General features: G+C 43.8%; 1 protein-coding gene across 3 annotated transcripts in view; it reads left to right on the top strand.

Moving 5' to 3' along the window:
- LOC126544322 (uncharacterized) overlaps positions 1–24,578 on the top strand; it is a 31,628-nt gene extending 7,050 nt beyond the window's left edge. For all 3 annotated transcript variants that reach the window (XM_055061436.2, XM_055061433.2, XM_050191607.3), the window contains exons 5-13: positions 2,116–2,270; positions 4,487–4,597; positions 8,286–8,397; positions 10,337–10,515; positions 11,885–12,141; positions 16,141–16,251; positions 17,858–18,212; positions 23,453–23,546; positions 23,668–24,578. In XM_055061436.2, the coding sequence (XP_054917411.1) occupies positions 2,116–2,270; positions 4,487–4,597; positions 8,286–8,397; positions 10,337–10,515; positions 11,885–12,141; positions 16,141–16,251; positions 17,858–18,212; positions 23,453–23,546; positions 23,668–23,686 (1,393 nt within the window). In that variant the 3' untranslated portion in view covers positions 23,687–24,578. The remainder of the gene's footprint in view (positions 1–2,115; positions 2,271–4,486; positions 4,598–8,285; positions 8,398–10,336; positions 10,516–11,884; positions 12,142–16,140; positions 16,252–17,857; positions 18,213–23,452; positions 23,547–23,667) is intronic.
- Positions 24,579–24,973: the final 395 nt, after the last annotated feature.

Below are 24,973 nucleotides of genomic sequence, written 5' to 3'. Positions count from 1 at the left end.
GTACTAATATGCTGAGCATAATTCGAAAGTTGTAACGACTTTTTCAGTGAGCACCTTCCATGTTGTATGCATCATGCGCACTACAGGATCTCTGTTCATAGCTGCCAACTTTACGATTTTATCATAAAATGCCTGATTTTATATAGTTTTTGATAGTCTTGTAGATCTAAATCATTCATTTGTGTCGACCTTAGGACATAATCGATTTTAAAAAGCTTTTTTACCCTCCCCCATGTCGTGTCTGTGGGACCTTCATTGAGTTTTCAAGTTAGCAGGTATGGCTCCAACCATAAGTGCCATTCACTCTGCTAATAAGGACTACCACTACTGCCATTATTTTTTGCAGCAGCAGCAAGGTAGTGAACGTCGTTGCAAGATCAATCTACTGCTGGGCGAATTGTGCTTGGCTGCAGCATTAATTTCGAATCCCTACATGTCATGTCCGGTTCTCTGGCGCAGTTCTACATATTTAATGCGAGACCATTCTTTGCCTACTCCCACCCACTTTGGCCTGCCTGACTGTGTCTCTGTGTGGCCTGAAAACAATGGTAGTGTAAAAATAAAGGGTAATTTAGTTCCCTGCAAGGAATTGAACCAGGGCCTAGCAGCATGGTAAGCGAGTACCTTATTTACTCAAGAATGTGTTGAACACAAATATAGGTCAGCCCCTATATAATCAACTCACCGAGAAGTAAAGAAAATTATATAGTTCAAACATAAATTGACCCACATCTTTCTAGAAAAACGGAAGTCTTTGAACATGATAGACCTTCATTTACCATAAGCTCAGCTACTAAATCTCGTTAGTTGATGCCACGAGCTGCGTCCTCATTGGAACTGCCAGAGATGTCATCCTCATCAGATGCATCGCCAGCATCCTTGGCACCCCAAACATCGTCCTCGGTGTCGTCGAGTGCATTGGACATGCAGCAGCATTTCTTATAAGCCAGCCTGGATAATCCAGACTGTCCTTATGGCGAGCACGATGAAGGGGCTCCATTAGCTGGGTGCTTTTACTAGTTTTGGTCACAAATACAGGTCGCTAGCTCTGATTACGTAACATTCTCGAAAAAAAAAGAGCAACCTATATTTTTATAAATACGGTAACTATCCTCGGCGCCACGCTAGCAGTTGGCTAGGGCCGTAAACTATGTGTGGCAGTAGGGCACCCGCGTAGCGTTGTCATTCACATCACTTAGCACAACACTCGGCCAGATCTGTCAGTAGTTCTCTCTGCTGCGACGTCAGTCGCAAGTGGCTGCTTAAAATGGCGAAAAGAACTAGAATCCACAGAACTATGACAGAATTGGGTGACAAGGAAGATGGCTCTGTAGACATTTGGAAATTAAACTTGTCTTGTGCGCAACAGTGGAAGTGAACAGTGAGGTAATGGGGATTGAATAAAGTCTGCAGTGTGCATTCTCTCGTACCGTAGATGAGTTCTGCCAGAACATTGTCATTCCCCTGCTCTGTCGCCCTTGTAATAGTTTTCCTGGCATTTTAATTTGTTTTTGCCAGCGATTGTGTTGCAATACGTGTAATTTTTGCACATCTGTGCATCTACCCCCTACCATTGCCATACAACCTTGCAGGTTATTGCGGTAGCAATTTATAAAGATACTCGAAGCAAGTTCCCACTGTTCTCGGGGCCACTGTTGCACTTTCATTATCGATGGTGCACGCATGGCCTGCGCTTGGATAGATAGGTCTCCTGAAATGCGAGAGATGTACAGCGCATTTCACTTTAAAAATTAGAGCAGCGTTCTGCCATTCACTGGTTCAGCGGAGAGTAAATGTTAAGCTATGAATGGTGATGGTTTCGATCAAGTGTATCGTGTGTACCATTGCCTCCAGCGCCTCTGGTGGGGCTCTTCATCACTTCAGTGTTAAGACACCGGATAGTAGCAGTTATCTCAAGAGCTGCGTCACGCTGACATGTCACTGTCACTAAAACACTGGCCAACAAGCGACAAGCTCGGGTGCACTGCTAGACATTGCTATGCCAGTGTCAGTGCTTTGCCCTTCGAGTGCATCTGCGAATTCTTATTGTACATGGGCCCAGACATGCAAAGCATATCATTGATTATAATTTGGTACTAATATATTTTTGTTCAGGAGGCACTCTCTGCATCCACCAGGCAGGCAGTACGACGAATTTGGGAACATCACGGTGATTCTCGAGGAAGACGAGGCCATGATTTCCAGGTCGGAACAACCACAAGACTCCGGCACGAATGGAACAGAGCTTGAGCCCGACTTGTGCTCCAAAGGTGGTGTACCGTTTGAGAGCACTTTTCTTGCGACTTGGCATACTCGTGTTTGTCGCTGTTAACATTTCGTTCTGCCGGCAGTAGCAGCAGTGCCCTTGTTTAGCGAATTGCTCAAAGGACACCAAAGAACTGCACTATCAGTTTAAGCTGATAACTTATTCTTTGAAAACTATTGTCATCAATTTCATGGTTTGGGTTAATTATTGAAAGGAAATAAAAGTTAAAGCTTCATTTTTGTTTAAATTTCACACCAAAACCCCAGCGCCAGTATATCAGTACGATGTCAGATTTCAAAAGTTCTTTCATATATATATAATGTGTGTGTGTGTGTGGTTCATTGTCGTGCTGAGTAAAATTTTTGACATTTGCAAAGTTCAGTCTACCTCTATTAGGACACAGTGTAGTTCATATTTACCAATAAAAAAAATGAACGAGGCTCCAGCAGACACTAAAATCCATAGCATCACAACGAGCTGGTGTGGAATGGCAGGGCAGCGTCGCCACACATCTTTTATTCTTGAGTCCTTTCTTTTTTTTTTTTTTTTTTTTTTCATTGATTACCACATATTTTCTCTCAGCAAGAGCAGCATTCTTAGTATTATAGAAGGGCAATTTATTAATACAGCTCAAAACATTTTTCTCTTTAGTGTCCCTCTAAAGTCTTTGCTAAAACGCCCTGTGTATTATTTGTTCGGTGAACTAAGTATGTTGATTGCTGGTAGACCGTGTTCTACACTTTTGCCATCGCACTACCGCGTGCCTACTTTTGTTACCCATACAGCAAGCGCAAGCCTTTTCAATTAAGAGGAAGCTTTAACTTGGGAGTTCCTATCTAAATACGGGGTATTGGAGAAAATATTTGGTAGGGGATAAACTTAATGAAGTTTTCTGCATTTCAAAGAAACTTAAAATCCAGTGACTGTAGGAAGCATATATGTTATTTGTTGAAAATTGCAATATTTTGTAAAGTACTCCTTGTCAAGTACTCTAAAACTTGGCAACAAAATATCAGAAGTGCAGTGTACAAAATCGCAATTCTGTACACTGCACCTACTAAGACTATCTTGAGGGGAGACCCTGCTCCTTGGAGCCGAAAATTGGCATCCCATTGCTCCAGATTGGTGTATAGCATTAATACTTGCTCAATTCGATCCCTCTGTCATGCTTGATCGTTTAGCCTTTGCCATAATCATCATAAAAATGTGAAATGTTTTTCCTCGCTTTCTCAAAACAGCATTTCTGGCAGTGTCACCATTTTGGAGTGATGATATGTCTGGTTCTACTTATCTTATGACAGTTATTTTTATTTATTCTTTTTTGTCAGAAAGGTAGACAAATAGATTGCAGTGGGCATATAATAGAAATAGTATAACAGAAATGTTCAAAAAGTAATCATTTGTCCTGGGTGTTACTATGGGTTCAAACTTTAAAAAGCTTGACATGCTGTAACTTTAGTTCAATCTAGTGCATTCATCTTGTACCTCTGCATACTCAGATTACTCAAGATCATTTTTATATGTTGATATATGTATTATATAGCTTAGTAAATGGCCCACGTCCAAGCAGGTTGCATCGTTTAATTTCTAGAAAGATATTTACTATGCAAGAAAATAATGTATACCTTAAATTAGCACATAGAAGTGCATTCATCAAAATCTACTCTGAAATTTAAAAAAAAATATGGTTCTTAGATGCAGGATCTCTTCTTAATGTACAATTGATGTATAATGCATTGCTCTGAAATATATCACTAATTTGTGAGTAAGACTTCTACAAAGTCGTCGTAATGTTAGTGTCACGTGCGCTGTAAATTCATATGTACCAAATTTGTTCGCTTTAGATGCCCTAACAGATGCAATTTACAAAACTGCAATATGTTTTAGTGCGGAGTTGGAGTGTAAATTTTTTGCTTATCTTTACTGATATTTTGCCGTACGTTTGTAAAAAAAAAGAAAAAGATAGTCGTAAACCAAACATCTGCTTCCTAGAGTCGCTAAAATTTAACTTTTTCTCTCAAATCACACAATTTATACTGGTCATGCGGTTGCCTCATAAAACCATTCCTGCATTGTACATGTATTTGAATAAGGAAATCCTAGTTGGCCATGGGCTAAAGTATCCTCTTAATCGTGCAGTTAATTAACAAGCAGTATTAGTATTCATATGCTCCGAGCGTTCTGGCCCAGCTAATTTTTAACACTGGCGGCTTCGTGCAGTCACTGTGCGCAGGAGGAGCCGCAAAACAAGATCATCAGCTGGCATGCGTGCCAGCCTCTCCGATGAGCCTGTTGACTCTGCTTTCGAACCTGCGGTGCCAACGTTTAAAGGTGAGCTTCGCATCCGTTCTCTGTTGCTGCCTTTTCTTCAGGTTGTATTCACACAGCCGGTGCTGTTCTTGCAGACTTGACTCAGACTTTGCAATGTTTCGTCCTACCGTTCAGGGCTAAATTTTTCGTTTGCTGTGTAATCAACGAAGCCCACGTCATTTAAAAAGGGGCCCCGAGCCACTTTTTATTGAAGTAGAGGAAGGTATTTGAAATGAAAATATGTTATTTCAAAAATAGTTTGCCGCAAAAAGTACTCGATTGCTTTCAGCAGAAGCAGAGTTATTGGCAATCGCACTTGGCCTCCACTCTGCTCCCGTTCCTTTTTCAATGCCTTGCACTGTGAAGGCTAAGATGCAGTGGTGCGTGCCCATGAAGCTCTGCCTTATAAATGTCACGGTGGCCCCGCAGTTCAAATTTCATTTTGGATGTTAACGTAGACACGACTTCCGCCTTTAGTGCCTACAACGCACTAAACATAAGCCAAACTTGGTTGTCTCCGGCGAGCCGCAGCACGCTTAGCCAGTGGACTCGTGGTGGCACCCTGTGGCAGCCGCAGTATCTACGCTGCGTAGCCGACCGCAGCTTGTCTGCTATCAACCAATAGTAGCCATCTAAGGGAATGACGAAATAGTTCTGCGTTGCACACGCCCAAGATTTTTTTTTTTTTTAATTCAAATGCGTAGCTCTGTGGCTGTTCCACGGGCCACGATGCAGTCTTCTTATTGCCACGTTTACAATAGTGCACACCATTCGGCATACGTGGCAGTATATGGGAATAATGAATATAACGACGTAACAGACATAACAAAGTAATTTTGGCTCCCCCTTCAACTTCATTATAAGAAGGTTCTAGTGTATACCATCTTGGAATACTAGTGTAGTACATACCGGACAACAACAGTAGAAGGCACGTGAAGTGCCATGGCTGTGTGTTTATGTGCCTTTTATTGCCCTCGCTTCGTATGCATTACATTAGTATTCCAAAATCACGAGAATGCACTTGGCAAACACAGCCATCATCAGTGAACAAAAAACGCACGCAACTCTGCTCCTTTTGGAAGCTAAATTGCATGTTTTCTATTTTTCGTTGCAAATCTGCTGCCAAAGGAAGCATAGTTGCGTGTTTGCCGCAGCAGCTGGGCAGAATGTCTGTGGTGTTATGCAGTGCCAGCATATTTTTTTTTTTAATTATTAATTACAGCGTAGTCAGCTTATAGCGTAAGTCGCTGCAGTTGTGAATTTCTGCCCTGTTGGCGGTTACAGTACGCTGCGCACCGTAAGCAAAACATTTTTAAAAAGCATGTATGTGCAAAACATGCACACCAAGCAGCCGCGTGTGTCCGGGAATCGAAGCATACGATCCGGACGATTTTCATTGGGGAGGTGGTTCCTTCATGTTACAAGTGCCACACAACCACTGCAAAGCATTTCGTTGACTCTGCGCCAAACCGTAACTTTGGCGACCGACTCTCGACAAGACAACACTAATTAGGCCTAGCCACCGAGGTTGTCGGATGACATACCATCTCTGGAAGCTTGCCTTTGATATATGTCCGTACCTGTACTATATGAATATGTGGAGATCTGGCCCGAGATCACGCGCACCAGCTGAACTGATGGCAGCGCGCATGAAGTGGGGTTCACGGGCAATTAGCCAGCAACTACCGTGAACACATGTAGCAAGATTTTGTATGGGTGCGGTTGGAGCAGCGAAAGCTTTCGCATGGACATTCCGAAACAACGGATTTGCGGAACACGGTTGGAACTGACAGCATTGCGAGTAAATGTCACACGCTCTGCATTTGGACTTGGTAACAACACGTCGTGACAGGTGAGCACAGAACACATTCGCGGGCACTGATTTTATTCCGTAGTGCTAAAGTTGTAAAAAAAAAAAAAACAAGTTAATTGCGATGTCAAAATTTGTTTTTCCAACCTGCCCAATAATTTGGACATTATTTTGTGACCTTGTCCATGTCTGAAAATATCATTCGGCGACTGCATTTACTTTTCGCACAGAGACTATAGCCACAAAGACTCGCACATGTTCAATGCAGACCGCACGCAGCTGACAAGTGCCCACAGCAAAAAGCTTCTCCGTCACCTAGGCATTCCACCGGGCACACACTGGGCAGCCAGCAGGCTGCCATGGAATTTTCTTTTCCCCTCTTTTTCCATTTGTCCGCTCATTCCACATCTTCTCTTCTGCACTGCCCTTGTCCGACGCTCTTTGTTGCCTCGCTTCTCTGCGAGATTTTCGGCCAACCGCATTAAAACTGGCATTTCGTCTCGCATGGCTGTACTGTAAGCAGTGTGCATATACATGAGTTCTGTGGGAGGATAAACAGGAGTCGGAAAATACCGCATTGTATCCGCTCTTGCACTATAAGTGGTTACGTTATAAATGGTCCGAGCTGTAAATAAATTCTGGGGTTTTACATATGAAAACCAAAATCTGATTGAGACACTCCTTGTGGGGGACTTTGGATTAATCTTGGCCATCTGGGGCTAACGTGCACCTAAATGCAAGTACACAAGCATTTTCACATTTCACCCTCGTCAAAATGCAGCTGCCATGGCCAGGATCAAACCCTAGAGCTCGGCAGTGTAATCCCATAGCCACTACGCAACCACGACGGGTCTGCCAGCGTCGGGGAGTTTAGCATTGCGCTTCCAGAAAGAAACTTGGCAGTGCATCAATCCTTTGGAGATGATTAGCAATGATATTGTGCTTAGTAATAAATTTGTTGTTGTAGTTATGGAATTTATGATATTGTGATGGAAGTAAGAAGACAAAATTCTTATATGTACAAATGTAAGGTGTTTATTAAAGAGCTTGACTAAGTTCAGTGAGTGGCCGGGCCCCTTTTGCACCTCACTCTGGACACTGCGCCATCCAGTGGCACCATTGCAAAGTCTATGCGTAGCCTTCAAGGTGCGTGTAAATACTTAGAATTGCTCCCTCACTTGCTGCACGAATTCGTGGTACAAGTTAATTTCAACCACCTGGGGTTCTCTGATGTGCAGTGCACGAGCGTTTTGCATTTCGTTCTCACTGAAACCACGGCGACTGAGAATTGAACCCGTGACCTCGCTCTTAAGTGTGTGTAAGCATTCTGCCACTTGCTCACCTCCACGCATACGACGCGACGTATGTTGTTTATCACGATTGATGAAGCACTAGATGGGCACATACCGAGGGACCAAAGCTGTCTGCTAGCTGTATATTTCTGTGGTTCTTCGAAGGCACTGCAAGGTGGTAGCATACATCATGGTGGCTCCGTGGCTAAGCCATCCTGCTGCTGGGCAGGAGGTCACAGGTTCCATTCCCGGCAGTGGCAGTTGTATTTTGATGCGTTTGAAATGCAAGCATGCTCATCAAATATTTATGTGCACTTAAGAAACGGAAGAAAAATAATGGATGGTCTAAATTCAGAGCCCTCCTCTACTGTGTTCCTTGCAGCCCGCTGTTCAGTTTCGGCACATTAGAACCCGCAATTCTGTTGTTGTTTTTTCAGACAGTGAGCACTGTGGTCTGTCTTGGCTCTAGCGTTTCAACCAAAAAGTCGCAGTACTAAATTGCAGCTGCTCTTCGCTGTCAGCTACGAATGTTTCCTTTTGGGTTGTTGTTCACTATGCAACTTGCTTTTTTTCTTTCTCTCTCTCCTCCCGATTTCTCATTAACCAGTGGTCGATGAGGAAGCCTCAATTCTCTTGAAGGAGGTCACAGGACAAGAGAAAACTGTCGTCTGTGCCGAGTCTGTAGTTATGCCACCTCCAGACAAGGTGAAAGGGCCCAGGTATGTCGTGCCTTGTGCTTTGCATGGACATCTGAAGCACAAAGGGTCTGGACTAGTTAGTTGCAAATCTTTAAGGGGACACTAAAGACTACTGCATTTATTCTAATATAAGCTGAGGCTTTTTTCCAAGAATCCTTAGCCTCAGTCACCCCCCGCCTTATAAGTGAATTTCGCCTTTAGGTGTGGCCTCACGGCATTGCGAATTTCACCTTAAATTGTAGCTTTACGGCAGAGTGTGCCATAGTGTCGTGAAGCCACACCTAAAGGGAAAATTTGCATTGGTCAACTTCGCGATTTGAAGCTTGAAGCTCCCTTCCCCACTATCTGATGGTGGCCGTGTTGAGTTCTGGCTGTGTTAGTAATCCAATATTTAAGGTATGCCCCGCCAAGTCTGAATAATCTTTCGGCTACTTAAGTTTTTTTTTTCGTTGGGTCTCTGAACTGGCACCCTCGCCTTATAATAGAATAAATATGGCGAGTTGAGTTATATTGGTAAATTACACTTCTGGAATACAAAATAAAAAGTGCTCTTACCGTGGGAGGAGGCTTGATGTGCCAGAAACGATGCATGAACAAAACAGTTTCTTGAAGGCAGCAGTTTGCCATGACAACATGGATATTGAAGGCATGTGCTTGGGCTTAGGCATACTGTATTTAAACATAATTTTGCTGCCACTGGGAAATGGGCAAACATGTGCCGGTCAGGTGATTGAAATTAATTTCAGCATCGCCACTTGTTGGGCACATTGGTAAGCTGGCTTGGAAAGCATATTTAGCGCCAGCGAACAAAAACAGGAAGGTTACAACACCACAATATGCTAACTTCAAATAACTTTATTTGCAGAAAACAACTACCTATTTAGCCCGTGCACATTGGCGCCACCTTATCGAAATTTTAACCATCCAAAAAGTCCGTCTCCTTATCTAACAAGTCAACTGAAGGGGTACTAACACACGTGTCACTATTCCGACATATAGCCTTAGCCTCAATAATCTCTGGCGCATCTTTATCTTTGTACTTTCCAAGAACCCCGCAGGACTCATGCACAGGTGCCCTTTGATTGTTAGATAAGGAGATGGCATTTTTGGATGGTTAAAATTTCGATGAGGTGGCGCCACTGTGCATGGGTTAAATAGGTGGTTGTTTCCTGGAAATAAAGTGTTTTGAAGTTAGCGCATTGTGGTGTTGTCTCCCTTCTGTCCTTGTTCGCTGGCGCTAAATATGCTTCTCAGGTGATCGAGTCAGCCACTGATACTAACAGCAAGAAGCAGACTATGTCATTCGAAACCTAGACAGGTGGCAAACTTGGTTGATGAAGGAGTGCATATCCTATGCTATAGTGAAATCGGTAGTTTCATTTGTGGCTCAGTGGACGACAGTGCGGAAGGCAAGAAATGTCATACCTGCCAACTTCAAAACTTGGAAAATTCTCCTGTCAAAGTCAAAAATATACTAAAAATTGTTTCGTTACTTTAGATTTATTAAAGCAATTCTGTAGGGGCACTGTGAACAGACTCTGCTTTTGTAGTAGCAGCGGGAAGGATGTGTGGCCCAGACAAGTGGAAAAATTTATGTATGAATAACGTCGGCCTAACTTAGTTACCGTTATACAGTGATCTGGGGAGTACAAAGAAATGGTGCTGTGGATAGACTTGAATAATCGAGAGCCCAGAAATTAGGCTCCGAATATTTGTCATGATGTATTTGTATTCTGAATACTGTACACATTCTATTGAAATCAACTTTTAGCATCTATATGACAATCGTAAAACAAGTTCTGAAAATTCAGACATCTTACTATAAAATCGTAAGTGTTGGCAGATGTGTGTGGCTCACCTCGGGTGTCATCAAACATGAATTCAGAAGGGCTCTTGTGACTGTCGTGTCTCTTTTGGAAACTTGTGTCACGGTGGGAATGCCTTCTCATTTCCTGCTCAGCGTGAACGAGTACAGTGCAGCCTTCAGCTATAGGCCAAAGATCCCGCGCACTCCCGACACCATCAACAAAGACGGCAGCTTCTATTGCTGCAACGAAGACAGCTTCAGCAGCCCCGTGGAAACACGTCAGAGGCAGAGACTGTCTGAAATTCCTCTGCAGCCATGGCCTAGAAAGTCTGGTCAGTAGTACACCATGCTTTCTTTCTTTCTCAGTTGTAGCTTTCTTGAAATTTTGGCTGTGTCAATTTTCATTAATGTAATAGCTCTGATTATCTTTTTTTCGTACATGGGCTGTCGCCAAGCTTCTGCTGCCTAGCATCATCACCACCTTGCTGGCTTGTTAATGATTGGCGGCTGTGCTCTGCAACTAAATGACTGTTTAGAACAGAGGCACACATTCACGTCACACACACACGTCAGTAATCTTGGTAGCCATTATGCACTGTTTTTAGTATTGGTTCTAAGAGTAAAGTGTTCACCCGAAAGGCAAGGCACTGGTAGCAATAATAAGGTGTTATCAACTATATGAAGGTTCGTAGTCTTATTGGCCATATAAATAGCACTGAATGTTCACTTGCTAATAACTCTGGTGGCACATATACACAGGCAAATGCCAAAAGATCTCACTCAATGACTGTGAACACTCACTGGCATGATGGCATGATGAAGAGCGCAGGCAAAGAGGAGCGAACACTTTGTCTGCCACTCGCATCACTGTATCCCCAACGCTTGAGATTATGTGATGTCCAGCTCTAAACGGGTAGTAAGACGGCGCACATGAAGCCACTGGCCATCTCTGCTTGCCAAACCTTTGCACCCGCTGCAGATTACCTGCAATATATTTAAAGCATGGGCCACATATGCGCTCGCCTGTGCTGACAGCAAGCTGCCAACGTGGGAATTAGTGGCGTATTTTTCACAATATCTGGCAATCTAGATGAGGACGTTTTCTTTTTTCCCCTTTAGACTTCCTGCAGACTCGCTATCTCAATTTCCGTGAAATATTGTTTGCATCACGCTGAATGAATATTAGATGCAGAGTTGCTGTTCCTTATGAGGTGAAAGAGGGCAGTGTGGATCCGGAGACAGTCTAAATTATGGGCAACTGTGGAGAGCCAGCCAGCAAAATCTACACATTGTTTTTGTCTCTGCGATGGCCAGTGCTGCCATTGGTTGGGGAAAATGTGCAATGCACATGCTAGCTTTACAGTCAGGGAACTTTTCTTCTTGTTCCAGCTGCAGATGTAACAGTGGCACAACACCACAATATTTTCTGTCCACCCACCATGCTAGCTTAGTGGCTGTGAGAGCGTGCTGCTTAGCTCAAGGTCGCATGTTTCATCTCTGCCATGGCGGCTGCATTTCGACGGAGGCAAAACACAAAAATGCTTGTGCACTTAGATTTACATGCAATCTAAAGAACTTTAGGTGGTGAAAATTAATCCGGAGGCCCTCGCTACTGCCTCATAATCTGATTGCGGTTTTGATATGTAAAATCCCAATATTCTAATATCTGCTGCCCTCGGCTCCGTCTTTCCTCGTTTCCAGAACCTCTGCGTAGGGGTTCGCGCAGTACCAGGCGAAGTGGGCTCGCAGAGCACATCGTCTCAAACAGTTCCTCGCCATTGTCATCAGAGTCCCTGTTGGAGTGCGCCTTCGTCGAGTCACCCACCTCTACTCCACCGCCTCGAGGCAGTCACGCAGCTGCTCCCGAAGAGACCGTGCCCATTGATAAGGACACGGCTGTCGGAGAAGAGGCACCACGGAAAAACACAGCAAGAAAGTCTTGCATCTCGCGACCCAGTGTGAGTAGCCATGAATTTGCACCAGCAAAGCTTAAACAGGAATTTGCCATACTATTTACACAATCTGAGCCAGAACATTGCACCTAGCATGATCAAAAAAAGAAATAACAATGCCAGCATAATCAGAGTTCTAAAGACCCAAAACCAGTGTCACATTTTTCTCATCTGGCACATTTGGTAAACCTGCTAACATGCCTGATAAACACTCCTTACCAGAATTTTTTGGGTGCAAGCAAAGACGCTCAAAACATTTTTCATGCTTGCTTATACAACTTCTGCTGAAGTCACATACACGTGTATGAAGCTGCGAGAAAGATTGCAAAACTGTTTGTTTTGGTATCACTCCCATTACTTTTGAAACAGTGGTGTGAGGTATGCTTTATCAATGCAAGAACTTGCAGGACAAATTGCACAAGCCATATTTTGAATATTCAGGTTTGTTTAGTCTGTTTTCAGATGCTGCCGCAGTATTCCAATGGAAGCGAAATGCAAAAATGCTTGTGTACTTGGTAGCACTTTAGAAAGACGCTAAAAGGAAACGCTAATCAGTTTAGTCTAAAATATTTCCGAAACTACAGTTTCATTAACCTCGCAATGATGTGTTGATTATTAGAGGAGAAATGAAAGTAAAAGTTTCATAAACATTCCGCTGAAACCTGAGTGCTGGTACATTGGCGACTTTCACAGACTTGAAAGTTCTTTTGTTGTTGAGGTTCAGCAAAAGTTCTCCTGGACTTGCTGAGTTACTTTATGCTGTACTGTACTTTTTTATAGTACAATGTAGTCCATCTTTACTAATACAATATTAACTTAAGGTGGTGTGGTCCCTCGTCATTCGTTTCTGCCTTCTTTCATTCTTTCTTTTTTTTTCCTTGCAGACGTTGTCATGGTAAGAGTGGATTTTTTGAAACTGTATGAGGGTAATTTACTTATTCAGATCACATTATTATGTCTCTTTAATGTCCCATTAAAAAATGCCACCGAGCTAGTCAAAATTAATCTGAAGCCCCCCATAACCAGTTTTGCCCTTCGTTTAGACATATATAGGCTCAAATAACTTCCACTGTGTATCTGAGGATATCGTGTATTTTTTAAGGAGCACAGCCTGCTAAAACCTTGTTTTGTGAAATTCACTTATTTTCTCTATAAAATGGTATGAGGCAAGTTGCATAGGCTACAAGGCTCATCTGAAACTTAATGTGACACCACAACAAAGTTGTGAAAACAGTGTCAAACAAGCACCATCTCAAGGTTTTCGGGTTTCTTATTGCATTCTTTTTCACTTAGTATTGGTTTGTATGCAGTAAAGTAGCAATGCATGAATATTTGAAAAGTTTGAATATTATATTTTTAATATGCGTATTCGATTCGAAAAATAGATACTCAAAAATGTTTATTCGAATATTTGTATGCAAGCGAATATTTCAAGTCAAATATATTGCTGGCTGTGCGGGAGCAAACACAGTTCTTAGCATTTGTTTCAATTTAATCTAAGAATATTGCAGTGATCTTGTGCTGAATTGGGTGATTTTATTGTGATAGCATTAAGGGCCCCACGTCACAGAAAATCCTGCTTCCGACGTCGACCATCATTTCGTCAAAAAAAATTAATACTGAGCTGTGCAGACCTAACCACGCCTACCCAACCACGCAGACCCTCAGTCTAGCGCAAAGAAGTTACTGAACCAATTGAATTTCTCAAAGTAAAATATATCAGAAAAATCGTAAAGTACGACTTACACACAGCCTACAGATATGATAGCATTGGTCTGTAACTTGAATATACGAGAAAAAATAATTCTGTTCTGTGGAAATTCAAACACGCTGCTTTTCCAGCATTTCTACCTTTCATAAACTGGCCACGGCCTCCGAGATTTGTGCGTACAAATCTCGGAGGCCACGGAGAGGCACACCCGGTTGCTTGCAGCCCTCCAGATGGCGCTTGCCTCCGCCGCATCGCAGCCTACGCTAGAGGCTGCATTTCTACCAGAAAGCTCGCCTTCGTGCATAGCATTCACCGCCAGTGTCTCTCTGTAAACATTACGGTTACATAAGCTGCAGTTGCCGGAAGACATGAGAAACAGTCAGGGATCTTTGAATGCTATCGCGTTCCACTCTTAAAGGCAAAGCTTAAGCGTCCTCCAAATTTTTCGTGCTGCTGATGAAATTTTGCTTGTAAAGCACACTTAGCCACTAAACCCTAAATTTTGCAGTTAAGCCAGCTTCTCAGTAGCAAGGGGCACGGGTTTGTGGACAGTGAGAGTGCACTTTTTTTTTAAGCATGAAAGGCTTTTAGCTCCCGTTGGCAACATTCAAGTGACCTTGAGCCAAAAGCCAGAGCCGTTATGCGGGCACTCAAATGAGAACATCCAGGCAAGTTGCGAGAACAAAACGAGATGATCCAGGCAACTAGACAAGACTGCATTACATACGCTAGTTACTTTCCAAACAAGTCCCAAAAAATATTGCTTCCGAGTTCTTCCAAATGTTCGTTCACAATATCAGTCAAGCTGCAACTTCTAGTACGCTGAATTTTTATTTGTCGTTTCCAATAGCGACATTCAAAAGGCAGACGCAGTGCACTATACACTTGATTGTCATCTTTTGGCGCAGAGACAGAGTTGCCTGTGCTCTTTTCAGCGCTAGTTGCAACGAGACAGCTGCCTGTGCTCTTTCCAACGCCAGCTGCCCGTGAGGCTCGCAACACGTCTGGTGCGCCGGTAGCGTCCTAGCCAGTAGCGTCCCGCGCGCACCACAAATGGTTGTTTGACCGAGACGATACTTGCAGTGAAGTTCTGTCTGTGACAAAAAATTGGTTGGGCGTCCATATGGACCAGTGCACAGTATGACATGGTGTGGCGGGGTGTGCCGTTGCAAACACTCGCTACACCTATTTTAAGATTGCGACTCGTATCAAGGGAATGTGAATGCATCATCATCGCTACCATCGTATTGTGCCATTTACCATGTGCACTGCTAGCATCAATACGTACAAACTTTGCATTGCAGTTCCGTTATATTCCACGAGCTAGTCCCAACATGTAGCAGTTGCATGTAGCAGGCTAGGTGATTATTTGTCATAATCCTGTTTCGGAGGGGATGCCATCATTATCACCATCAACAGCAGCGTACTGTGCCACAGGTCAAGGGATGTGACATGTGTGCCACATAGTCCGGATACCTACGTGAAGAAGCGACTCTCACACCTTGGCGGACGCCGCCAAGATCTGCGATTGGTGGCGCTGGCTAACACTTTCAGGGTTCTACAAGGAAACATAAATACATGTACCCAAGAAAGTGGACCGGGAAACAGCGCCGCGGTAGCTCATTTGGTAGAGCATCGCATGCAAAATGCAAAAGTAGTGGGATCGTTCCCCACCTGCGGCAAGTTGTTTGTTCATCCACTTTCATTTCCATATATTTATCGTTTCTTTATTTCATTTATTAAGCAGAAGTAATTTCCCCTATGTTGTCCTTGGGGTCAGTGTTTGTTGGCTTCTCACGATACAGCTCCCATGGGAATGACAGATATCATACATGGATTTGTCTGATCTTGGTTTTTGCGGTTTCAGGTGTTCTTGTGGCTTTGTTTACTTTGCTTTACCTGCTTTTATCGTCCTAAGTTTCAAAGCAATCCTGTATTTCTAAACATGGAAGACAGCAAGACTTTCTCCACATGCATAATCCCTGCGAATTGTTGCATTTATGAACGCCATATTTTGCTGGAAATGGTCACATTGCAAAGTCGCCAAGCCATTTGCAGCCAGAAAGAACGAAGTTTGAACAAAACACTGTAGTAATCATCATTTCCATGCTGGTTGAATTGCTAGGCTTGCAGTTCTAATAAACACTAGTGCCAAAGCTCCCTCTACTAGTTCATGTAGTACAAGACTATGCTTCGTTGAGAACATGTCGATGAATTTTCTGTTCTTCTTTAGCACCGTATGCTTGTAACTTTCCACAGGCACAACCTTAAAATGTGCACATCTTGTTGCGCAGGATACCAAGAAGCCATCTCGTGTGACTTTTGTTGTCAACAAGGTGAAAGAAAGTATGGCTGCTCGACAAGAAGGCCCACAGCACTCTATGCCCATCACTGCAGACTCCGAGGTGTGTGGTTCAGTCTCGTCTTTGGCCCTCTCACGATATAAAAGCCTGTTAATTTCGCCATGTTCCAGCCATGGATCCAGCTGCGAAGCATAAACAATCATTTGATCAGATTCGTTCAAACAGTGAAACAAAAAGCTCTTGCTTTCTGGGCACCAACATTCCTAAATAACCTGACTGCTGTGTTTGCCCCCCCTAGTGGCTATACATATCTAAATGTTTAAAATTTCCCACGGTGGGGTCTAGCTACGAGCGCGTACTATATGTAAGTTAATTTTTTAAGGTCATAGGCATACTTGAAGTGAGGCCCACCTGTGCCTTTTCACCACGCTAAATTACATGGCAAGATCAGCTGCGCAAAGCAGTATTTCCGGCTCATGCCAGCAGCTCTCAATATGCAAGCAAACGCTGCTGATGACATGGCCTGTTTTCAGTGCTTAGATTTGTGCACACGTGTCCAAAACCTCGTTGATTGTAATTAAGGTATGTAAGATTCAGCATTGTCAGTTTAAACCGAAAAATGTATGCCAACATCTTTTTTATGCATAATTTGGTTGTAACAGAACAAGGTCAATGAAAGCAAATTTGCCGTAGAGCTGAGATGGTGGTCATTGCGCCGCTACGAGCCTATGTACATGCGCTACTATGCGAGGAGCCTAGCGGGGCCAACATCATGTGTCAGCCTGTTGTCAAAACAATAATTTTTTTTAATAAGATAACCTTCATTTTATTATTTTCAAACAAAATATGCCACTACAACGAAAAAGAGAAGCAGGAAGTTCATGTGGGGTGTGAGGATTTGCGGTGAGGTTGTGGGAGCCCTGGCTTGTCGTTGCTCTCTTCATTCTGTGGCAATTGCAGCGTATGAACAAGCTCACAAGTTCACTGGTAGTAATGTGGAAGCATGTCTACTTAGTCTTCTTCTCTTTAGTAACATAAACAAGAGTTTTTTTTATGGCGGGTGCCACTAAAAATCTCATGCAATCGTTGCCGTGTCAATCTGCAAGGTGGCGATACTGTGCCTACCTAATGGCTAGGATAATAGGCATAGAAATTTTAAACAGGCTTCTTTCATTAAAAAAATTGTGGGTCTGCAAGACTTGTATTTGTTGTATTGAGGATATTTAGCTATAATTTATTTTATCATGGAGTAATTTCTTGGACATTATGCCTAGCACCATAGACACCTAGAAGGGTAGTAAAGATGGCAGTGCTTCAAAGTGTCATGCTGTCACTCGGTGGTCACAACCCAGTTCCCAGTAAGCGACAACTGTCATCGCTCGGTGGTGCACACTCACCACATATGAACTGACCATTGCATTGAATGACGCCTGTCAGCCTCTAGGGTGATGTTTACACTGGGCAGCACTATAAGCTTCGCGTGCTTGCCATCGCTGTCGTTGCTTCACCCTTCGAGCGATACTGTGCTTAATAAAAGTTAAGTATTTGTTCGAGCTAAAAATCGAACAGATATTCACATAAAAAATAGAAGCAACCTGTAAGATTGGCGGGAAAAATTATCCACTGAAAAAAAAGGAGGTAAATGTTCATCTAGAAAAATGCGTTCCCTGACTGAGGCTGAATTCTCTGAAAATCCTTTCCTCCGCAGGAGCCTCCGAAAGAACCTTGCAGCGCGACGATTTTCGTTCGCAAAAAAGAAGAAACGATTGATGCAAGACTCGAAGGCCTGGGTGACGCGCCACCTTGTGCTGCAAACTCCGAGGTGCACAATGCTGAAGGCAGTGGCGACGTGCCGCAAAAACAGAAGAGCGACAGCGAGAACATTGGCACCGCAGCAGGAAAGGAAGCTTCGCAAAAAGTAGCCCGGCTCTCCAAGCAGGCCCGTCGCACCGGCAAGAAATCGCGTGACATACTTCGCGACGCCAGCCCCACGGAAACGGAACCTCCTCAGCGCAGTGGCAACCTGCCCAGGCCAGAGCTGATGGACATGGGGGCCAGTTCCTGTGAGTGGGCTCTTTTCAGTTGTTGGCAACTGCACCACAGTGAAGCCATACAGAGGAATCATTTCCCTATACACCAAGAACAAGTGACAGAGAAGACGGGAAAAAAAAAACAATACAGCTTAGACCACTTATAATTAATCACAATAATAGTAATAATAATAATAATTTGATAGCCAAGTAAACATACATTGTAATAGCCAGCCCGCTTAAGCATTAATGCTTGTGTGTGTGGCTGGACAGTACAATATTGCATCAGTGCAGAGGCATGCACAAATTAGTATACATATTAGATGCACATATCGTTCACATCACAAGGAAACTCGGGTTGTGAAGTATAGTGGATTCTCACGGAACCTCAAGGGTTCCAGGGAAAGTGGTTCCGTTTATCAGGAGTTCTATTTACTATGAGACAAAGCTGAATATGATTGCATGAATACAAAACCAACCAACCATGAGGGTGGTGTTCTGTTTAAGCATTTTCCATTTATCGAGATTTCACTGTTGCATGTCGCAAAGCAGCGATGCAAGAAACAAGGTACAGCTGATCCTTGATATATTGAACAGCGTGGTGATTGCAAAATAGTTCGATATAGCCAGAATTCGATATATAAAATCATGTAAGAAACGCGTAAGAGACTTCTGCAAATCAATCAATGAACCAAGGGTGCAATTGGGAATCGTTGTTCGGAGCGCGTGTTCGTTTTTGCCTAGGCCGCACTGGCGTCGTCAGCCGGGAGCACGCGCTCGATTCAGCTTAGTCAGCCGTGCGAAGTCGGCACAGTTTAGGGGAATCACGCGTGGCCCAACCATACGCGCGCTCTGAACAACGATCCCCGGTCCCACCTGAATCATGACACAGTAAATACTCACTTGAAGCTTCACACAAAGTATTTATTTGGCTGAAAGTACTGCAGCAGCGTAGCCTGCCAGCCGTGTGCCTAAACACGGAGTCTTCAACATAGTCTAAACGATCCACAAGCGGTAGGCCGGTGCCCTCTATTGCGCCGCAGTAGCAGCCTAGAAGGGCCAAAGCAGCTACAGCTTCAGTTGAAGTAGGGAGTAGGGCAACATCAGTGCCTGCGAGATCAACCTTGGCAGCGTCTTCGTTTGGCCGCTGCTTCTGCTGCGATCTCCATGTCCGTCTATCGAAGCGTTTTGAAACACTGTCAATAACAAAGTATTAAGTGGCATCTGCTAAGGCGTCTTTGAGTGAGCCCAGTGAGCGATGCAACCCCCAGTTCTCGCGAGGCGCACAGGGCGGCACCGAAGAAGTCAGTGCAGCAAATGCAATGTGTCGTTGACATTGTCGAACTAGCCAAGCTGCCTCGTGTGTACGCCACTATGTTCACATGGCGCGCTCTGCGCGATTGGTGTGTGCAGCTGTAGTGCGCAGCAATGGGGAATGCCCATCATGCCACTGCCATCTCGAGGGTGTTGCGGGAAAGCTCACCGCCTGTCAGCAGAGCGCACGTAGTCTGGAGTGGCGGAGTTCGATATACCCATTTTATGTCCCCCGTTCGAAATTAAAAATGCGTGCGATTTTCCAGGTAATATAGAAAGTGTTCGATTTATGCAATAATTCGATATATCCGTGTTCGATATATCAATGTTTGACTGTCTTACACAGCGCCTGAATATGAGATTATCTTTTTTCACATTATACATAAAAACAGTAGAATATACTTTTTACACACGTATAACTTTTTATAGACTAAACAGTATAGGAGGCCATGCGGATCCATTCAATTGACTGTGCAAATGACCGTATGAATTGCTTAACTTGTCGAATAGAGGTGAGAGATATTGATTTGAAGTTTGTTAAAGGTTGAAGGTGCATAAAAGTTATGGGTTTTCTTTCCGTAATGAATGCACACGCGAGGAATAATAAACTTTTCTGTCTTGCATAAATTCTGTGCTTTTGTATTTTTATTTTGAAAGAACCAGAGAAATACAATTTTATACAAAATTTTGATGAGACGCTCTCTCTATATCCATAATTATACTCCAACTTCATTCTTGACGCCTTTTATGCACATCCCCCCTCTTTGTACCCATCACTCCACTCTCCTTCTTAACATTTCTTTTCTGGTAGTCACTGTCACACTCTTCAACATTCACCATTTTTTTTTTAACTGCCCGGCAGCCTCTAACATTCCTGTATTTCTGTTTCCGTGTGGACTTCGAGGCCATTCACCTACTTGCCCTTATACCTCTTTGTTGTGGCGATTTCTTAGCTTCCCTGGCCCAGCACCCCAATCCTGGATATATTTTGCTGTGCGCAAATCAGCATTCTGTAGGTCTTTCTTTCTCAACCTGTTTTAAATTGAAGCTTCTTAAAACAGATTTCTTTGCCTCTTCCTTCAACTTTCCCACTGCTGCTGCTGCTGCTGTATCTGTCTTGTACGCTGCGTCAGGGGTGGTTCAGAGCATCTATGTAAGTGGAAGGAGCATGGCAAAGAGGAAAGAAGATTCAAGAAACTCATTTGGTGCTTTGCCCTTCATCGAATGTGGATAATGCCCTCTGGAGCTCCCTGGGCATCGATTGCCTCATTAGCCTCTTGACAGCTGTAATTATCCATGAACCCCGCCCCCCTGTAGAAGCACTGCAGAAATTGCAGTGCTTGCCTTTCTACTTATCCAAGTCCAGAGGGAAGCTAGATAGAATGGTAGAAATGAGGCAGAGAATGGGTAGAACTGACGCAGTCGCGAAACGAGTGAATAGAACAGCCTTGTCACTCTTCACTCGCAGTTCCCATACAACGTGGGAGGGGTGGGTGGAAGCCGATATGAGAAGGCGAGGAAACGCTACTACTGTAGGACCCTTTAACTGTTTACAAACATAGGCCCTGGACGGCTTCCGGTTTTGCTTGCTGACATAGACCGCTAAATGTAGCGAGCAAGAAAGGCATTGGTGGCCATACTGAGTAGCAGGAGTGCATTAAAATATAAGTCCGGAGATTTTCAACCCCTTTCCTCTGTACATAACAATTTTACAAGTCAAGCTTGCCGTAGGTTATACGAAAAATTTTATGTATTAGTCTTGATATGCAATGCACACGTCTTTTATCTCAACACCTAAAAACAGACTTTTCCACACAGTGAAACAACTTAATAACACTGTGTTCCGGCACAGTAGACTGATGAGGCACATGACCGGAAGTTTCTTGAGGCTGCACTCTCGCTGCTCTTATCGCACGAACAAAAGTCTATAGACACGGCAGCAGTTGCAGGGAAGTGGGATAAACTTAAGCTCAAGGTACGGTGACATGACAACCCCCACTCCCCATTCGGACTGCCACTAGCCGTCGCCTTGCTTTCATATTCAAGCTTTCCCTTTCACCCATATTGCTCTTTTGGAGCCCACCTCCTGAACTTGCTGTTCCGTGGGAAAAGGGGAGTTTCATCAGAAAATAACAGAGGGAAGGGGCGATGCCCCCCCCCCCCTCTCCCCGGCCCTCTGGTTATGCCAATGCTTGCAGTGCTTCCATGCCGCATTATAACAATTAAATCCAGATACTGGATGTCAGTGCCAAAAGGGGGAAATGGGAGATCTCCGGGGAATAAAACGCTAGCTGCTTCACCACGCACACCTTCACTCACCTGGTATGCCTTCATCGCATTGCCTAGGGTGGGGAAAAGGCAATGTTCCACTTTGCCACATCCCGCCTTTGTACCGATTCTCCCATTGTACTCCTTTGTCACATCTCCGGCCTCGTGCGCAGTGCCAGCAATGCCGTTGCCCACAGACGCCAAAGTGTCTGCTGCCAACACATGCAAAAGTGACTGAGAATACATTGAAACCTCGTTAAACAGTGGTTGGCCGGAGCTCGGAAAAAGTACGCACTAAACGGTAGTATTCGTTAACCCTAAAAAGCATGAGATCGCCCACTTACCTGTAAAAAACAGAACTCGAAGAGAGCGCGATGAAGGGGAAAAAACATGGAGTATTTATTTACTTCACACGACAAAAGTGTTATTTTCGTTTGATGCCGCGGCAGCCTAGCAGCGACGACAGCGGCCTCAAACTTACTGGAGCTGCGAGCCAGCTTTTCAGCCAGCTTCCTCTTCTCGGCAAACACTCAAATGGCAGATTCCTTGGTGTTGCATATTCTCCGTGCACCATTGCAGAAGTCGCAGGGCAGCTTTTCATTGCAAGGTGCTGTTCTCGTCGCAACGATTGCATTCATGAGGCTGACGTAACACGCAGCTTCTGCCACTGTCGGGCCTGAATCGCCCGTGCTGTTGCTTTCCATGTAATCCTTATCACTGTCGCTATTCGACACTTCGGCAACAACAGAGGCAACGATGGCGAAAAGTCTAACCTCGTTGCCAACATCTCTTCGCAGTCGCAGCAGCGCTGCCGAGCAACTGCTTCGTATTCCAAATGCCACACACCATAGTCAACAGTAGACCCATGTAGCATGTAAGCGCTGACTTCGTGTAATGTTCGATAGCACGAACAATGTCTAATTTTTCTTCTATGCTGAGCACCTGGCATCTTTTTTATCCGAGCTTCGGCATGATTCGAGTCTTCACTTGCGCAATGCCACAATGCTCTCTGGCACGGCGCCGAAATGATGTTGATGTTGATGTGGCTTCATGCGCAAACGCACAGGGCACTTGGAGGGCATTGTTCTGATCTCGGAGGCTTGTTGTTCTGCTGGGCTGCCCGATGGAGACGACACATCGCCGTGTTTGCGCGAGAAAAATTGGAAACACATGTTAACCGGTACATACGCAATAAGCTGGTACGGTTTATGTGGATACAAAACACATTATGTTCAATGACCGCCGAGTCGGGGATTTGACTTTACTGCCTTTAAAACAAAACTACTGTTTAAGCAGGTATGGTTTAACAAGGTTTTACTGTATTACTACTGCATGCATTTTGTAAAGATTCCATATGGTCTGTGTGTGGCCAGCATGCTTCTGTTTTCACGATTTCACTTATCTACTTATCTCGAAACTCTGCTTTTGAATTAACAGGATTTTACTGTATGTCCACTTTGAATTCTTTAACGTGTAACTAAAGCGCAGTACACAAGCATTTTTGCATTCCACCTCCATCAGAGTGTTGCCACCATGCCTTAGAAATGAACTCGCGACCTCGGGCTCAGCTGCGCGGCGCCATAGCAACCGAGACACCACAGTGGGTAGTGTGGTACATGGGCTGTAAGCTGGATTCCTGCACCAGCAACTCGGAACAATTCATTTGAAAACGGCGCTGTTTTTCATTTCAGCAACAGACGAAGACGGGGCCCTGCGCTCTTCGATGGGTCGAACATCCAGGAGGAAGTTGCAGCCCAAAAGCTACAAAGAGCCAAGCATTACGACGTAAGTGGGAACGAGAGATAAAGTTGTCCTAATTGCAGTAAACAAAAAATTGCACAAATTTATTTTGAGCAAACTAACGATAGTAATTTTTGTTTCCTTTTCTTTTTTGTCTCCTTTTCAGAAAACTTCGACGACCATAACATGGAAAATGGCCACCTGTATTGTATATAGTTTTAAATTATGCCGCCATGTGTTTTACAATGTTATGAGCTCTTGTACTTTTACCTTTGACAAAGACCACTGTCATTTTTATACTTTTTAGCTGTGCGATTTTAGCAGTGCGTAATTCATTTGACGAATAAACTGCCATCTAAAGACACAAGACCAGAGGCACATGTGTGATGGGCCAGACAAGATGCAGACAAAATACAGACAAAGTGTACGCTCTGAGATGGCCATGTCCTGGAGCAGAACTGTCAGAATCTCTAGGGTTCAGACTGGAGTTCAACTTAAAACACTATTGTAGTCATGCCGAGTGTTTGTATGTTGGTCGAGTCTGAGACTTTAAGGAAAGTCTGCTTCCACTTGGACTGGCTATATATCTTAATGCAGGTGCTACTATTGAACTCAAACTTGTACAGGGCCTAGCAAGTACTGAAACATATAAATTGTCTGATTCATTCAGCGAGAGGCAAAGGTGGACCTGTTTAACAATACAGGGTGTGGAAACTGAAACATGCTTTGGGCCTTGACAGGTATGTCTACAAGTCGATCGCAAAGCCATATTAACTCCTGACACAGCTAAATGTGTTTTCTACTACCTAGAACATGGCTAGTGCATTGGACAGTTCTGGCTTCTACTGCATTTCTTAGCTTGTTGCGCTCATTGTGTTTGCATCACAGTTAAAACTTGCAGACCAGCTAGCTTGTGACAAAGTTCTTGTGTGACGCAATGTTTCATTGTGAGACAAAGAAACAATGCACTCGTGCTACTGTTCTAGCACAGAACCACTGTCTGGCGCATTATGCGAAATTTTTTTGCACCATTCTTGCGATGTGCTAAGAAAATAAAGCTTTTTATAGATTATAAAATTTGGCCCAACTTTTCACTTCATTTTGCAGTCCTTGCCTCCTGTCCAGGATGATCCTTTCCACAATCTACTAAATTTGCTTTTTGAAGACTAAAATGGCCTTTTCTTGTACGACTCTGCTATAGTTAATGAATGCCATCTCTCTCTTTCTTTCTTTTTTTTTTAATTCTGAACATTTCACTGCCGTGCAAGGTCTTTTGTAGCATTAAATATGGTTTAATGAAAGCAAGGAAATCGTCCGGTTGGGGCACTTAGTGATTAACAAAGGCAAGGATTCCCGCCAAAAAGTTTAAAGAGTTAACACTTCATTGCTAGTAGTAGCATATATGCTAGTGGTACAATACTGAAATGCTGCGTTCAAACTTGTGGACACACTTCAAGCACTGCCAATATAAA

This window comes from Dermacentor andersoni, chromosome 3 (genome assembly GCF_023375885.2).
Source record: "Dermacentor andersoni chromosome 3, qqDerAnde1_hic_scaffold, whole genome shotgun sequence".
In the NCBI taxonomy this organism is placed as follows: domain Eukaryota; kingdom Metazoa; phylum Arthropoda; class Arachnida; order Ixodida; family Ixodidae; genus Dermacentor; species Dermacentor andersoni.
The sequence above is the reverse complement of the archived record's forward strand: the minus strand, read 5'-3'. Positions and strand labels throughout refer to the sequence as shown.